We start from the raw sequence: 16,344 nt of genomic DNA, 5'->3' as shown, positions 1-16,344 counted from the left end.
CTCTGCGTGCGTGCGTGTGTGTGTGGGTTTCTGATGCCTGTGACTGTAGCTGTTGTCATTCGAAGAGGGCTGAAGTATCATCTAGGCTTCTTCTCCCCAAAATAGGAAACTTTTTCAATACCTCCATTTTCTAATCGCAACGTTATTTAACTAGGATGGATGTTCCTTGTCCACATGTCTGTTTGTCCAAAGTGAGGGAGACATACTTTCAGAGAAATAATTCAACTTTATTTCTTCCTTTTAAAAGCAAGTATAGCACTCTCATGTTTATGTGTTGCACTCACAAGCAAAGAAAACTTCAATGATTTTTTTTTTTTTTTTAATCACTTGTAAGTTCTATTTCCAAGAGGACTTTGTTGGGTGTGGACTAAGTTCATTGCTGGGCTGTACCTTATTAGCTTTGACTTAGACTAATAATATTTGGAATATAATTTAAGCTAGTTTAATTCACTTTTAATTTGTTAAATGCTACATTATTACATTTGAATGCTTTGCAAAGCCAGCTGTGGCGCTTCTCATCTTAAAGATGACTATCAAAGATAGAAGCACCTTCTTTTAAGTTTTCTTAATAAATCATTTGCTATTAAGATGGTATTTGACGAGAGTTCAACAGATATCCCATCAGATCTTAAATAGGTTGTGCATTTTTTTAATCCACTGTCTAGACCCAGCTCAAGAAAATGGCCGTGTTCCTCACTCATAATGTTCTTTTGGCAAATGGGCATTTGAAAAACCAATGAATCTTTTATTTGAACTGCTTTTCGTTTTGCATTTTTTCATCCTTCCTCGTTGAACATTGCCACCTCATGTGTATATCCCCTGTGTGGTTCATGCAATATATATATATATATATATATATTGTGTGTGTGTCTGACTTTGGAGAGAGAGGGCAGTTTGTTTATCTGCACATCCTTAGTTTTGTGTTCCTGGCTTATTTTTGTAAATGTATTTGCATTTTTTTCATGCAAACTGAAGGCAAAATATTACTGCTGCCTTAACTTGTACATTTTTGACATTTCTCACTTTGTAATCACATTTCTTCTGTCTCACTGGCTTTATGGTAATTTGTCTTCAGTTTCCTTATGGCCTTACTTTTTTTTTTTTTCTATGCATAAACTTGTCTTGTTGAATTTAAGACGTAGGGTTTTACTCCTTTGGAGGATGTGACAAGATTGTCCACCCGAACTTCCTCAGAACTTTTTTTTTTTCAGTGATTGTGAAATATGAACATATGAGCTTTTTTTGTTTATCTGTTTCATTCAAAAGATTTTTTAAGCTTAAAAAAAGAAAGGACGCAATTTAAAAAAAAAAAAGGATGTCCAGGATGTGTGTGAAACACTGTTGTACGGTGTTTTTCTGCAAATGTAATTTAATTTGACTCATCCACCCAGCTCCCCCATCCCCATTAAATTTTTTTCCCCTCTGTACATTGTTGTGGGTGTGAAGATAGTATTTTAATATTTGTATAAAGTTTAATTTAATTCTACAGTGTGTATATAACTATTTCTAATTAAAGCTTTCATTTGAAGTGCACCAGAAGTTTGGTGTTTTTTATGTTATGGTTCACTTTGAATACTTTTAGGTATATTATATCTACATTCAGTCATATGACGAAGGATTCCATTGTTTCCAGGGTAAAGTGCAGATACCCTTAGTAAGTAACAGAGAATGTCTAATTGAAGAGAATTGGCTTTATGCACAGCTGCACTACTTCCTGAACTTTAGCCAGCTCCTTGTTTCCTGTCTGCCATTATTGGCCAAATTTGATTAATTCAGGTGTGTCTGATTATTGTTGCCGTGACTACTGAGGTCAGACACACATGAATTAATCAATTTGTCCAATAATGGAAGACAGGAAACAAGGAGCTGGCTGAAGTTCAGGAAGTAGTGCAGCTGTACATAAAGCCCATTGGCACTGGCTGGTTACTTCCGGGTTCTGGACTGGCTGCAGTAACACGTCTCTGTCCATGCGGGGGCGCTCGCGGTCGAGTGCAGAATGAATGGGAGTCAATGGGGTTTCACCCCCATAAATCCACTTTTCTTTTCTGTAATTTTTTGTCAAGTAATTTGAAAGTTGCATTCAAAAGGGAGGGCTAAGATAATACACCCAGCTGAAAATTGCATTTTTAAGTTCACTTATCTGTTCTAAAACTCCGTTCAAAGATGTGATGACGTCACACAATAGCAGAATGCTAGCGTGTACCGGCCAACAACACCCTAACCTGTAAGAAATCAAAAGGACATAATTACTCGTTCATTCGACTTTTGGCCTATAATATATATTGAACTTGCGTAATCAACAATAAAATCTATGTTAATTTAACGACAAGCATGTGAAAGAGACACTTTTAGCCGTTTAGCCCCATAGACTCCCATTCATTCTGCTCTCGCCCGCGATCACCTCCAGTGGAATTCTAATGGAACTGCAACCAGGATGATACACAACGGGCTAATAGGAAGTGCCAAGGCTCTCCGTTAGACGGGCTCTGTTAGTAAGTAAGTAATGTTGTGCGTTACTGACATCTAGTGGTTGATATTGGAAAGTAGGAATGCATACTAAGATTCATTTCCACGAATCGGTTCTTTTGATGATTCTTTCAAAGAACCGATTTAATCTGAATAATTCCCTTCCGAATCTCACAGAGGCGGTAATTTCTGTGCGACGGAGAGTCGATTCGTTATGGCGCAATCGTTAGCCTATTTTTACAAAAACTGCTTCTACGGGGCCATAACGTAAAATACAAGATAATGGAGCCTTTAATACATGTCATGTTTCTTTAGAAATAAATAATGGACAAATGGAGTCTTTAGACGCCTCAGATGTAAAGTTATTAGCTGTCAAAGTGACGCCAAAATGAATAGATTACCCCCTTGGACGTGAGTTATTCAGTGGTTCAGTCTGATTCGATTGTGAATCACTCTGATTGGTTTAGTGAACCGGTTCAATTGGTTTAATGAAAACAGCCGATTAAAGTACAATTCGCTGCAGTGTGGATGCTATTTAAATAATAAATAAACATGGCAGATCAGATTATTTATCAAAGTAAATAACAATAATAATAATAATATAATAATAGAGAGTAATATTGACACTATTTCGTTTCTAAACAAAATAGGTAAAAAAGTACCATGTAACTGTTGCATCATTATATTTCACACAGTTTAAACTAAATGATCTTTTTTCACGTAGATACTGCATCTGACACAGTAGTAGACCGCAGTGTCTGAACTGATCTCAGATCAGTGTTTACCATCGCGCGCATCTCGCGGCTCTACACTGACTGACTCCATTTTGTGTGAAAGGGATTGTTCGCACACGCACTCATTCAAAGGAGAAACATTAAACAAAGGTATGTACACGAGACAGTGCATCTTCACACTTATCTGAATTCAGCTTTTAAGGGTTGTGTTGTTTAACCGACTGTTTTGTGTAACGATTCGCCAGTTGATGAGTTCTCTTTGGATGTGGGTTGTGGTTCTTGAAGGCCCTCTAGCCTTCGTCGGTGTTTGACGCTTGCATAATAACAGCATCGCGATTTTAGTTGTTTTTACCATGTTTGCATTTGTTTTAAGGAAGATGAGTGGTTGTCGTATTTTCATCGGTCGACTAAACCCCTCTGCTCGGGAGAAGGACGTCGAGCGGTTCTTCAAGGGTTATGGAAGAATCAGAGACATTGACCTGAAAAGAGGCTTCGGATTTGTGGTACGTTTTGCCTTTCGTAAACAATTTCAGATATTGCAACGTTATATGCTGTTTGTGTTGCATTGTAATTAAAGTGACTTAAGCTCTTGTGATGTGTGCATTTAGGTGTCTAACCTTAATAATATATTAATAGCACATGTGCTGTGTTTCAAAACTACAATGGACAACGTTTTTAAATAGAAACCTCTCCTGGCTTTGAGACAGCCACGTAATGAAATGTTCATAATTTCAGATTATTGTTATATAATTGTTATTTTAATACTATATTTTCAAATTCACGACCATTCAAAAGTTTTGGAGAACACAAAAGCTGAATCCATTTGATCAGAAATACAGTAAAAACAGGAATGTTGTGAAATTTTAAATATCTATTTTAACATTTTTTTAATGGTAATTTATTCCTGTGATGGCAAACCTGAATTTTCAGCAGCCATTACTCCATTCTTCAGTGTCACAAGATCCTTCACAAATCAGTGATGTTGTCTTTCCTGTCACTTTTAATCAATTTAACACGTCCATGCTGAATAAAACTTAATTTTTTACTGACCCAAACCTTTTGAAAGGTCATATAGCTTATATTATCCAATATTATTATTTTCAAATGAAATTGCAAGTTTGCAACAATAAACTGACCAATTAACAAATGTCCAAATAATATAGGAAATAATTTTAGATTACCAGAAATTAGGAGAAATAAATGAAAGCTCAAGAATTAAGTGCCTATTTTTTCAGGAATTTGATGATCCAAGAGATGCAGAGGATGCTGTTTATGAGCTTGATGGGAAAGAACTCTGCAACGAGAGGTATAAATGAATTCAGTGCCTATTTGAATAGTGGTTTTCAGTTCACAACACATTAGCCGCTTTCCGACCAAGTAGTTACAGGAACTTAGTTATAGGAACTGTCCACTTCTAAACAGTTCTAAGAACCACTCTCCCCCAAACTCGGATGTGCTGCTTGCGTTCGCACTGGCCAAGTGGCCATAGGAACTGATAGGAGGGGTAACGCAAGCACGGCGACGGGCTCTATAGCGTCATCACTAGACGTAGCGCGTAGCGCGGCTTTTGCAATGTTCCTGTTCTGCCTTGCCGGGACCAACGGAGAACGAACGGCGGCGTTTAAAGATTATGCTTGAGTTCTGTACAGAGAAACACAGAAGACGAAGGCTCCAGCGTAATATGATATTAAGTAATATGATGGAAGAAAATAAAAGAGCAGAGCGCAGGAGGCAAACAAAACGACGGGTAAGTTTAGCTATTATTAGCAATCAGCTGGTTGAATGCGTTATGTTTGTCTTAATCCTCGTTGTAATGTTTTGCAGTGGGCATGACTTATAAGTTTAACCAATCAACGTAGACCTAGGGAAAGGGAACTAAAAAAGTCCTTGCTCTAGACTAGGTACTGAAAGAGTTATAGGAACTACAGTCTGAGGAACTAAAAAATCCCCAATTTAGTCCGGTCGGAACACAACGAAAAAAAGGGTTATAGGAACGTTAGGTTCTAGGAACTGCACAAGTCCCTCCGGTCGGAAAGCGGCTATAGTTACATATTAGGGACTTGAGACTTAGCTGATACATGTATGATTACTTTTTTCCTGCAGAGTGACTATTGAACATGCCCGTGTCCGCCTGCGTGGGGGCCGAGGTGGTCGTGGTGGCGGTGGTGGTGGAGGTAGTGGTGGTGGTGGTGGAGGACGTTTCCCTGGTCGGTATAGCCGTGGCTCCCAGGACAGCCGGAGGTAGGGGTCAATCTTTGTTAAATACCTTTGCTCATGTGCTTTTATTATTATTGCATATTAAAGAAATGAATACTTTTATGTAGAAAATATGCTTTACGTTGATTAAAAGTGACAGCAAAGTCATTTTCACAGGTGAGGTTGTGTAAACATACAATGTTCAGTAATAATTCTTAACCGTTTCACCTGTCAGAAACCCTCCACCGATGCGCACGGAGAATCGTCTCATTGTGGAGAATTTGTCGTCAAGAGTCAGCTGGCAGGTGAGCATTCATCAATTACCTGTCATGTTTGGGGGAGTCAGTTGATTTCCCAAACACTGCAAATAACACACAAAAAGGAAAAAAAGGAATCCTTCATGGATACTTAGAACATGTAGAGTTAAGTTGATAAATGTAAATCAATGGCAGAAGTTGTCATTCTGAGATTACTTTCAAATTCAAGGTCATATAATACTGAGGAAACAGTAAGGTTAAGTCACTTTGCCTCTGTTTTAACCAATTGTTCACCCCTCTATTTGCCAGCCTGACTGTTGTGTCGTATGGAAGAGCTCGCTAATGGTGGAGTTAACCCCTACAGGGTCCCTCTCTCTGGTTAAGCCACTCCCATTGTGTCCCACGCCTAGTTGACCTCCGCCGATCGCACGAGAGCTCTCTGAGAGTGATGCCCTCTCGCTCTAGACGCAGCGGCTGCCGCTACAAAGCGCGGTTTGTGACGGTGCCGAGCTGAAAGAGAGAGAGAGACAGAGATTGAAAGCGAGAGATCGAGAGAGAGAGGGGCAGAGAGAGAGCGAGTGAAAGAGAGAAAGAGAGCGAATCTCAGTCAATCGAGAGGTTCGGTAATTTGAGAGGCTTCGATCGATATTCTCACCCACCCTGCTCTCTGGTGGTCCCACACACGTGACAGAGGATAAAACAGCTCGATGGGTACGTTCCCAGGTATTAGTCTATAATCTCTTCCTCGCTGTTTACGCTCGGTGCCCTTGAGGGGACGGCACAAATAGGGTACGATCGATGGAGGGAGGCCTAGTGCACTTCCACTCTGTATGCACTTGTGTTTTGGTAAGAATGCATTTGCCATGTAAATGTACATTTTACTAAATGTGGGGCCCTTTTTTTTACGAGCCGCTCCACATAGTTGCTCTGCTAGTCTTGAATGTTGTAGTACAGGGGTCCGGGAATGTCCCAGCATTGCAAGCCAAATTATCCATGGTCAACATTGTTCCCTTGACTACCACGCCAGCACTTTTTGTTCTAGTGCTAGTTACTTTTGGTGTTGAGACACAGAAGTCTTTGTGTTTGCACATTTCAAAAGCTAGTGTTGGCACACAAAGCTTTAAATGGATAGTTGAAAGAATTTGAAATAAGGCTGACTGGCAAGCCAAAATTTCCCAAGTCAACATTGTTCCCTTGAATACTATGCCACCATTTTTCATTCCAGTACCCATTCATTTTGGCCATCTGTAAACACAAAGTCTTCTAGTCTCAATGTTTGCGCATTTCACAAAGCTTTAAAGGACAAGTTTGATATTTTACAATTAAAGCCCTGTTTTAAGATCGTTTCTGATGAAATAGAATGATTAAGATTGTGTTTTAGACAAATGGTGCAGTCACAAGAATTTTCGGATTCCACACCTCTACAATGGTAGCATAGGTGCACAGGAACAATCCTTCATAAAACGCATAAAACTTTAGTTTACAAAGACGTGAAATTCACAGAGTGGTCTGGGGTGTTTACTGATATGCTCACACAAAAATCGCTGCAAAAGATGCTTTCCAACAGGTTTTATGGTAGTTTTTGTACAACTCCATTGACTTGTATTGTATGTTCTGTGATGTACGGTATTACTCTGCTGCCAGAAATGGAAATGGGGTTGTTTGTATTCTTTCTGTAGTCTTATGCAGTCGCGGTATCATGGCTACACTATACAAGTGGTTTGCTTGCAATTGGCAAAGGTGCAATTTCGCCACCAACTGGGCTGGAGTGTCTATTATTCAAGCTCTCAACGGAAGAATGAACGGTCTTGAGGCGTTCGGAAAAATAGGTCGACAGTTTTACAACGAATGGTAAAACACCTGTTGGAGAGCATCTTTTGCAGTGATTTTTGTGTGAGCATATCAGTGAACACCGGTGAGTTTCACGTCTTTGTAAACTAAAGTTTTACGTGTTTTATGAAGGATTGTTCCTTTGCACCTATGCAACCATTGTGAATTTGGGGGGGTGCTACCACAGAATCCGAAAATTCTCGGGACAGCAGCATTTTTTCTAAAAAACAATCTTAATCATTCTGTTTCATCAGAAACGATCTTAAAACAGGGCTTTAGTTGTAAAATACTGAACTTGTCCTTTAAGTTGAGAGTGACCCCTTGGCTTCGCTTTTTGTTGGTTTCAGATCTATCCGTGTGCTTCCCTTCAACTTAATTTTAATGTTTATATGTGGCATATTGAACATTGTCCAGGCTTGAGCAAGATCTGAGAAGTTCTCGGACCCCAACTTTGATAGTTAATTTCCCCTGTTACTTCATAAAACGTGTAAATGTGCTCATCTAAGTTACCTAGCTAACACAACATGCTGCTGTACTGTGTGTAGGATTTAAAGGATTTCATGAGACAAGCTGGAGAGGTTACATTTGCAGATGCCCATCGGCCAAAGCTTAATGAAGGGTGAGCTGGCTATTTGTTTTTGTTTTGTTTTGTTTTTTCTCTATTGAATTCGATGAATTACATGTATGTAATGTTAAAAGGTTAAATTTTAACCTTTGTCAATTTTAACCACAGTGAAGACAAATTATGGATTGAATCTAAATTGATATTGCATTACTTTTTGAACATTTATGTAATATTTTTATCTTTCTACAGTGTGGTTGAGTTTGCCAGCCATAATGATCTAAAAAATGCCATGGAGAAGTTGTCTGGGAAAGAGATCAATGGAAGGAAAATCAAACTTGTTGAGGCGTCCAGGAAAAAGTGAGTTATTCTATTTTAATTTTTAATTTTATATATTTTTATTTTTAGCATATAATAATACTACTACTACTAATAATAATAATGTTTCAAATATGAAAAAAAAATATATATTTAAAAAAATTATATATTTTTATATATATATAAATTCTTGAAAAATGGTGTGTAGATCGATTAATGAATGGATTTTTCCTCTTGCTTTCTCTTGTCCTGTAGATCCAGAACTCGGTCTCGCTCAAATAGCTCATCTCGATCTCGTTCTCGTTCACGAGGGCGTTCCGCATCACGTTCTCGTAGCCGCTCCCGATCCCACAGCCCCAAATCACATAACCACTCAAGAAGTCGGTCCCGTTCAGCCAGTCCCTCTCCTGTGCGGCCCAAGGAAGCAGCACGTGCTGAATCCGCATCCCCGCCGACCCCAGCGCCGCGCCCCCCGGCATCTCGTTCCCCGGCGTCTCGTTCCCCGTCCGTTGACAGCCGTCATTAAAAGCTGCTGCTGCACTGGGTGCTGAGGGAAGCGGCTGATGAAGTTTATCGCAGCAATATTGTCCCACCTTTGGTCAATTTAGGCCCTCTACATGCCAGTTTTCACAGCTCTGTTAAAAGGTATTTGACAGTAGAGTCCATTTAAATCAGGACTATGCTGCTATTTTTTTTTTAAAGGGGGTTAAGTTTGTCTCAAATGGGTTTTTTGTGATTGTTTTTTATCGTTACATACAGAGTGAGGTTTGATTTCTGTTGATATTCTTTAATTGTATGCATATTTATGGACAAACCAGTAAATATGATTGTTTTCAGTAAGTTTAACCCTTTGTTGTGTTCTGAAGATTTGTAATTAGGGTTTTATGAATAATGCAAATTGTTTGTAATGTAGATGCTTGAATTATAATGAAAGAAGTTAAAAAACTATCCGAGTTCCCTTCACACTGCATGAATAAAGAGATCTTGTTACACATTTGTGAATCCCTGTTTTATATACCAGCCTTTTCATATGTACACATTTGATTTCTCATTGTGTATACACATGTTAATGTTGCATTTCTTTGAACGATTCAATTTAGCTTTTTTTGCCATGCATTTTCTCATTTTCTTTTTTTTAAAGAGGATTAGATTTTAATATGCCATATTTTTGATGTGTTGTAAATAGTATCATGCTGATAAGTATTTTTTTTTATTCAGATCATTGTTGAATCAATATCCAGCTTTGTCTGGATATGTTTTGATGCATGTTTTTCATTTATTTGGAATATGAGTCACCTTTCTGTACCATGATATAAATATAAATTAAATGTGTTTGAACGTTTATAAAGTTTGCATAGCACTAAAAAAAATTTAATAAATTCCCCAAAAAGCTGTTAATGGGGTCAGTCGTTCATCTGAAAGCTCAAAAACATTACGCTTTAGACACAAATATTGTTTGTTAAAAAAGTTAACTCTACAGTATACCTTTATTGTTAACATTAAGGTATTATTGCAAGTTGAAACTTTATTTAAAAATTCACACTTGAAAGCTGTTTCAAAAAATGAAGCATCAGACTCCTGATGTCATTTGTTCTCTGCATATTTTGTTTAATGTCTTAGATATGTTTTGAATAGATTTATTAAATGCCTATGGTGATATTCAAACAAAAATATGGCAACTGAAACAGCAGTCACGTTTGTGCTGTTGTGCAACCACATACGATTGGACACTTTGAAGAAACTTTCCAGGCTGATGCTGTTGTTTTTCAAGGAGGAAGAAAAAAAGTGAACTTTCTGCTCCTTGGTGTATTTTTCATTCTTTCTTTGTAGCCCCAGCACCCTCTATACTTTAGCCCCAAATTCCTCTTTTTTTTTTTTTTTTTTTAACTTTTTGAAACTTGATCCTCTTTTAGGGTCTATTTGTTTCTTCAGGTACTCTTATCACAGTTGTGTACACTTTTGTTTTGTGTAAGATAAGAGAAATAGTTAATTCTAAGAGTTACAATACTTAATTTTTCATGATTTGTAAATTGTCTTTAGAAAAAATAAATAAAAAGATTGACAGATTGGTATATAGTTCGAATTACCATTCATGACAACTGATCTGTCCTCCAGAAATGTACTTCTGTAAGTTCATAAAATGATGTACCTTTTGGGGTGGTTAGGATAAAGTCTGTGCTCATTCTTGTGGTGCTAAACAGTGTTTTCCTCTTTCTTTTACCGTCTATGGTTCTCCTGCAGTTCCAGAGTAACTCATCACATGGCACTTACAGGCTCAGATGAATTATTATTTTTTTTTTTAAAATTGGGTTTTGTTTTCAGGTTTGTAATTGCTTTATTTTAGTGAAAATGCTATTATTAGCCTTTTAAATATTGTAAACAGCCGTGTCACAAATAGATTTTAAAGACATGTTTTAAATACAATTAAAATCTTTTGAAATGCATTTAACAATTTAAAATTTTAAATACGTCATAGGTGTTGAAGATGTTTTTTATTCAAATGGCACTATAGTCATACCCTAATAAAACAGACCTTTTCATAATTTAGTATGGGAGTACTTTATTTTTTTTTCTAGTATAAGTTTAAAAAGGAGCACTTTTCATCCAGGTTATGTGTGCAGGAATTGACAGCAGTGCATGTTGTGGGTTCATTTTCACAGTAAGAACACACTGTTTATTGACCTGTTTTATATATATATATATATATATATATATATATATATTAAAACTTATATAGGTTATATATATATATATATATATATATATATATATATAGGTTAAAACTGTCCATTCAGTTCTATACTTACTAGTTTCAATTATGAAAGTTTCTAAAACCTGGACTAAAACAGTACAGCATGATATTCTGTCTTAAATTGCTTTTTCAGCTTATAAGCTCTATGGAGTCCCCTCAGATGTCACTGTCCGAGGTTCCATTCGTTTCTTCAGCTGCTCTTGCCACTGCTGTGAGCACTTGTGTCTCTGTGTAAGAAAAGAGAAAACAGTTCTTTTTAGTATTTATAATACTTAGAATAATTTTAAAATAAGCACTACATCAATCTTTAGGTTGATAAAATAGAACTCTGCCACTTTTAATACTTAGATAAAATAAATTGACACATTCTTCTCAGAAATGTACTTTTATAACAAGTTTAATGGACTTCATGTACCTTTTTGGGGTGGACTCAGCTTCTGAATGCATCTGAACAGGACTATGAAAAAAAGAGCCTCGACTATCTGGAACACAAGGTAGAGGACGGGAAAGAAATACAGCTGACCAATGAGCTCAGCAGGGAAGGCCACCTTCAGGATTGTGGAACACATCTGGATGTTCTGACAACCTACCTCCACAGAAACAGTACGTCTGCCACTGAGGACCCAAGGACACACATGAACATCACACTTGTGAAAAATGCAGTGTGACACCTTGGCCAGATACGATACAATTTCATATTCCTGGTGGACATACATACGGTGCATTCATCCTGAACACAGTGGACAGGATATATCCACATGTGAATCCAATCAATGGCATCAATGCAGCTGTGGCTGTAAGTTGAGGTGATAGCACTGTGAAAAGTTTTCCTCCATCAAATATACCAGCAAGAACACCAATGACAACACAGGAGATTAGCATCACCATCAACCCAACCTACAAGCCAAAAGGGAATAAAACAGGAGCATAGTTTAAGAATATGCTTATAATTCATATAATTTGTCTGTCATGCTGATGGCATGGAAGCAGAGGATTCATCCTTTACAATACAGCAGATTGTGTGGTCGAGCAGCAAGAATGTTGATAAAGTGATCTTGTTTGTTCACAACATGTCAGAATTACCATAATTACAAGATGACAAGTCTTTAAAAAAGAGCAAGTGTTTAAACAAGAGCTTTAAAAAAATAAATCAGAGTTTCCCATGAAGGTATAAACACTTGGTATCCAGGTTGGAGTCTCATAATAACTATACAACTTGTAATGATAGTTGTATCTTACGCAATATTTCTACTGTAAGACATTGTGCTTAGGCACAATGCTGAGCATTGTTCACAGTACACGGCATGATTGGACTACATTCCTAATAGCCTCATTGAATGGCGCAACGCTGAGAGACCAATATTGAAAGGGAACGTCCCCAATTACTACTGTAACCTCGGTTCCCTGAAATGAAGGAACGAGATGTTGCATCGAGATGTCCATGTTCCCCATAGAGTCATGGAATAGAACATATCGTTCCCTCTTTTCAGGCAAGCGAGGTTATGTTGATAACTAGAGGTGTTATCGTTGTAGTTATCCTTGGTGTAAATGGTTCTTAAATTATTTTATTTCAATAATACTGCATGGGATTAGGAATTTCATGTGATCGAGGACAAAAGATTTCCCCACATAATGTTCTTGTTTCTTCAACTGTTGAATACATGCATAGAGATCATTTACTAAATGAAGACAGCTGTGCTTGTCTCATCCCAAGACGTCATATAACTGACGTTTTGGGACGTCTTTTGACCATACGTCAATATTCGCCTTTTTAGGGCCCCCTTAAACATCGGTAGATGAGGTTATGGGATCCTAACTCTACCCCAGACCTAAACCTAACCCTAAACCTAACCCGTCACCTAACTGACGTTAAAGGTAAAGCGTCAGTTGACGGCCCGGGATCGCCATCTACCGACGTTTAAGGGGGCCCTAAAAAGGCGGATATTGACGTATGGTCAAAAGACGTCAGTAATATGACTTTTTGGGATGAGACTGTGTTACCATGACAACAGATAATGGAGGGACACTAGAACCAATGAAACACAGGAAACAGGTAACTAAGGAATACAAAATAAAAGTCCATGAAAATGAAACTATAACTGAACACAACTGTTACAGTGAAACTTAGCCTACTTAAAGGGATCCTCCACCATTTTTTCATATTAAACTAAGTTATTCCCGTAACTAAGACGAGTTGGTACGCACCTCTCTCGTCTCAGTGCATGCACTCAATCACTCTGGCATGCAAGACACTTTGATCGCACTTAAATTAGCCCAGTTCATTCAATAGGGGCCAAGCAGAGAAGCGACCTCCACATTTTCCCTATAGTTTTTCCCTATAATTTTCCCTATGTTTCAGTTTTTTAACACTACATAAAAGCTGGGATAAAAAAAAACAACCAACAGAACATATAAAACTGAATCAAAAAGTTAAACAAACATCTTTAAGATGTTTTCTTTACATGTGAAATAAGGAAAACAGTTACAAACCGAAACAGGAAGTGTTTCTGGACCAGTGTTGTTTACAAAATGGTCTATTTAAACACGAGTAGTGTAACTCGACCAATAATGGTGACACAAAATAAAAAATTGCACTTTTCTAAGCATGTAAAGTGTATAACTATGGCGGAATACCACAGCACACTTGCACACACTAAGACGAGAGAGGTTTGTATCAACTCGTCTTAGTTAAGGGAAATAACATAGTTTAATATGAAAACATGGTGGAGTATCCCTTTAATGTAGGGCCTTATAGGAACGTAGGATTTTGATGTGTTCATTATGTACCATATATTAATCTGGGGAACACATAGCCCTGAAACATTAGACCCTGACAACATAGGAATGACCCCATCATGGTGCTGTTTTCCAGATCAGTATGCCGGTTATTCGGACATAGGAACAATGCAATTGTGCAATACTGCACAATTGTTTGTTTTGATTTCGCATTATTACAATCTAGAAATTGTTAAAGTATACATGGATGAATTAGCGCACACCTGAATGATGATCTTAGAATATTGGGGCACTCTGTAGTTGATCAGGATCCCAATACCGCAGGCCACCAGGATCATAATCAGGGCAAAAGTGATGCCAGTGAAAGGAACATACTGCACCAAGTTTGAAAAACCCTGGCTGTACAGGTAGAGCAGGAGGGGCATCATACCCAATCCCAGTGCTGTGGAGCATGTAGTCATCACAACACTGAGAGAGAGAGAGAGAGAGAGAGGGGGGGGGGATAGTTTAATTAATAAATAAGAAGATACTTTGTGCAACATAAGCTGCCTTTCATATCGACAGACAAACTTCTTTTTTTTTCTACTAGCACTAAAAACTATAGAATACAATTCCTGTAACTTATAATAATATATTTTATGTAACTTTTGGCCCTCTAGCAGTGTAAAAACAAGACTGCGTGCATTTTGAGGAAGAACATTGTTTCGGTTGTGCTTCAGTGCTTCAGCTCTGACTGAGCGGATGGATATGGTTTTGCCTCACCTGCAAACACAGGGAAATCCAAAAATAGAGTCATCTGAGAATGTAGGTGCAATATTTTATGCTTTTGCACAAAATTTTTAATTGGAAACAGAGGGCCAGGGGAGAATCCTCTGTTCTCCACTCCCCGCTGCTCACCCCTGGGTAATGTAGTTTCACCCTAATGTAGTTAAAGAAAGAAGTAACACATCTCTGAGCACACAGAGTTCTCGGACGACACCTCCGGGCCGACATGTCCCATGTCCCGACATGTCCCAGAGCCGGATGACAGTGTGTAATTTTGGGCAAATTCGTCAGTTCAAGCGCGAAAAGACGTGCTAGAGAATTCAATTCAGTATTCAGACGCTGTCTAAGATGTGGTTTCTACGTGTGCTTCGGATATTTGTGCGCAGTAAACTTCTTGCCCTTTTATAATGTAGACTAGGGCACATCAATATGCTGTGGCTGGACGGGTAAAAGAGGTAAACGTGTGGCACCAGGTTTAACAAATAAAATTCAAATTCCAAGTACCGCAAGGAACACTCTATAGCAAACATCTTATGCAATCATCTGGGTTAAAAAAAACACCTGATTTGCTGATTGTCAGTGATCTGTTATTGCTCAATTGGCTAAGCAAAAGATTAAAAGGAGATTTCTCAATAAGGTTAAGCTATTTGTCCTTGTTTTACTATGGGACAGTATTTATTGTCTTAAGAATTACCTGAGGTTCATGTCTCCCTGAAGAGCCAGAGCAAAGATGTTTGAGAGGTTTCCTCCCGGACAGCATCCACAAATTAGCACAGCTAAAGTCTCCATAGGACCTAATTGAAACAGCTTTGCTAGGCAGAAGGCTGTGAGGGGCATTATACCAAATTGAGCCCCAACTGCAATCGCCACCCCTTTGGGTTTGGTGAGATGATTCTTGATCTTTGAGATCTCCAATGTGCAACCAAGAGACACCATGGTGATAAATAGAATGACAATAAAGGCAAAGCGGATGACCATGTCCAGATTGTCACTGAATGCAGAGCCATTTGTAGTAGTAGTGTTTACATTCCTGCCAAAGCTTGAAAAGTTGGATTCGATGGTTGGAGTGATAGTGACTACCATATTTAAGATGGGGATATTTATTTTTCATAAGCTGTGAGATAGAAGAGAATGAAAGTGTCAAATAACATTTAAGTAATCCAATAAACATTGACAACAACAATTTTTTTTCAAAGTTGTTAAAAGTATGGTTTTATTTTTATGTAGATAGATAATTCTCAAGCTTACCTTTGATTAACGTAGTGCATCAGTGTATGTGTAGGGTTCTCTAGAAAGCCAGTGAGCAAGTGAGAGAAAAAAAATCTGTCCTTTGCTCTAGTGCAGTTTTTTTTTCCAACTCGTTTGTTCCTTTACTTAACCCTTTATGGTCTTAGATATTTATAACTGTTTTCACCTTATTTACATTTAATATAGAGTAATCATTTCTGAACACAGACAGATGTACACAGCTCAAAACTGTGTACGCTGCAGTTAAAAAAACAGTTATGATCAAACACGAATATATAGATTAAGTTCTTATATAGATGCAGCTGTTACAAAAAAGAGAACATAAAAGGAAAATATACTCATTTGCAACATAAAGTTAATCTTGTGCACAATTTACTTTTTTTTTCTTGCATATAATGTGCAGGGCATTGTACTCCAAGTTTCAAATCTAAAATCTTTGCAAAAGTGTGATTCTATTTATCTTTGTAGTGATTTTCTTTG

The 16,344-nt window shown here is 37.8% G+C and overlaps 2 protein-coding genes across 4 annotated transcripts; one reads left to right on the top strand and one right to left on the bottom strand.

Moving 5' to 3' along the window:
• Window positions 1–3,197: 3,197 nt before the first annotated feature.
• srsf5b (serine and arginine rich splicing factor 5b) lies at window positions 3,198–9,357 on the top strand. The gene is made up of 8 exons (XM_039692451.2): window positions 3,198–3,350; window positions 3,574–3,703; window positions 4,436–4,506; window positions 5,304–5,441; window positions 5,632–5,701; window positions 8,029–8,102; window positions 8,298–8,405; window positions 8,619–9,357. Exons 2-8 carry the CDS (start codon window positions 3,578–3,580, stop codon window positions 8,887–8,889), a joined length of 858 nt encoding a protein of 285 aa, XP_039548385.1. The 5' UTR covers window positions 3,198–3,350; window positions 3,574–3,577; the 3' UTR covers window positions 8,890–9,357.
• Window positions 9,035–15,947, bottom strand: slc10a1 (solute carrier family 10 member 1). 3 transcript variants are annotated; one of them, XM_039692449.2, is made up of 7 exons: window positions 15,865–15,947; window positions 15,311–15,730; window positions 14,115–14,319; window positions 11,830–12,012; window positions 11,706–11,730; window positions 11,531–11,597; window positions 9,035–11,342 (listed from the first exon to the last, which is right to left on the bottom strand). In XM_039692449.2, exons 2-7 carry the CDS (start codon window positions 15,697–15,699, stop codon window positions 11,306–11,308), a joined length of 906 nt encoding a protein of 301 aa, XP_039548383.2. In that variant the 5' UTR covers window positions 15,700–15,730; window positions 15,865–15,947; the 3' UTR covers window positions 9,035–11,305. The 3 variants fall into 3 exon arrangements, with proteins under 3 accessions (XP_039548383.2, XP_039548382.2, XP_039548381.2); XM_039692448.2 differs by having other exon boundaries at window positions 11,834–12,012; XM_039692447.2 differs by having other exon boundaries at window positions 11,531–11,730; window positions 11,834–12,012.
• Between the last annotated feature and the right edge of the window lie 397 nt (window positions 15,948–16,344).

The sequence above is a fragment of the Pimephales promelas genome, chromosome 13 (assembly GCF_988280905.1).
Source record: "Pimephales promelas chromosome 13, fPimPro1.hap1.1, whole genome shotgun sequence".
NCBI classification, from domain to species: Eukaryota; Metazoa; Chordata; class Actinopteri; order Cypriniformes; family Leuciscidae; genus Pimephales; species Pimephales promelas.
The sequence above is the reverse complement of the archived record's forward strand: the minus strand, read 5'-3'. Positions and strand labels throughout refer to the sequence as shown.

Coding starts and splice junctions, on each gene's coding strand:
- slc10a1 (XM_039692447.2), bottom strand. CDS start 15,699: ATGGTAGTCACTATCACTCCAACCATCGAATCCAACTTTTCAAGCTTT. Junction 14,320..15,310: donor CAGGGAGACATGAACCTCAG/GTAATTCTTAAG, acceptor TCTCTCTCTCAG/TGTTGTGATGACTACATGCT. Junction 11,731..11,833: donor GTGTTCAGGATGAATGCACC/GTATGTATGTCC, acceptor TTGGGTCCTCAG/TGGCAGACGTACTGTTTCTG.
- srsf5b (XM_039692451.2), top strand. CDS start 3,578: ATGAGTGGTTGTCGTATTTTCATCGGTCGACTAAACCCCTCTGCTCGG. Junction 5,442..5,631: donor GGCTCCCAGGACAGCCGGAG/GTAGGGGTCAAT, acceptor TTCACCTGTCAG/AAACCCTCCACCGATGCGCA. Junction 8,103..8,297: donor CGGCCAAAGCTTAATGAAGG/GTGAGCTGGCTA, acceptor ATCTTTCTACAG/TGTGGTTGAGTTTGCCAGCC.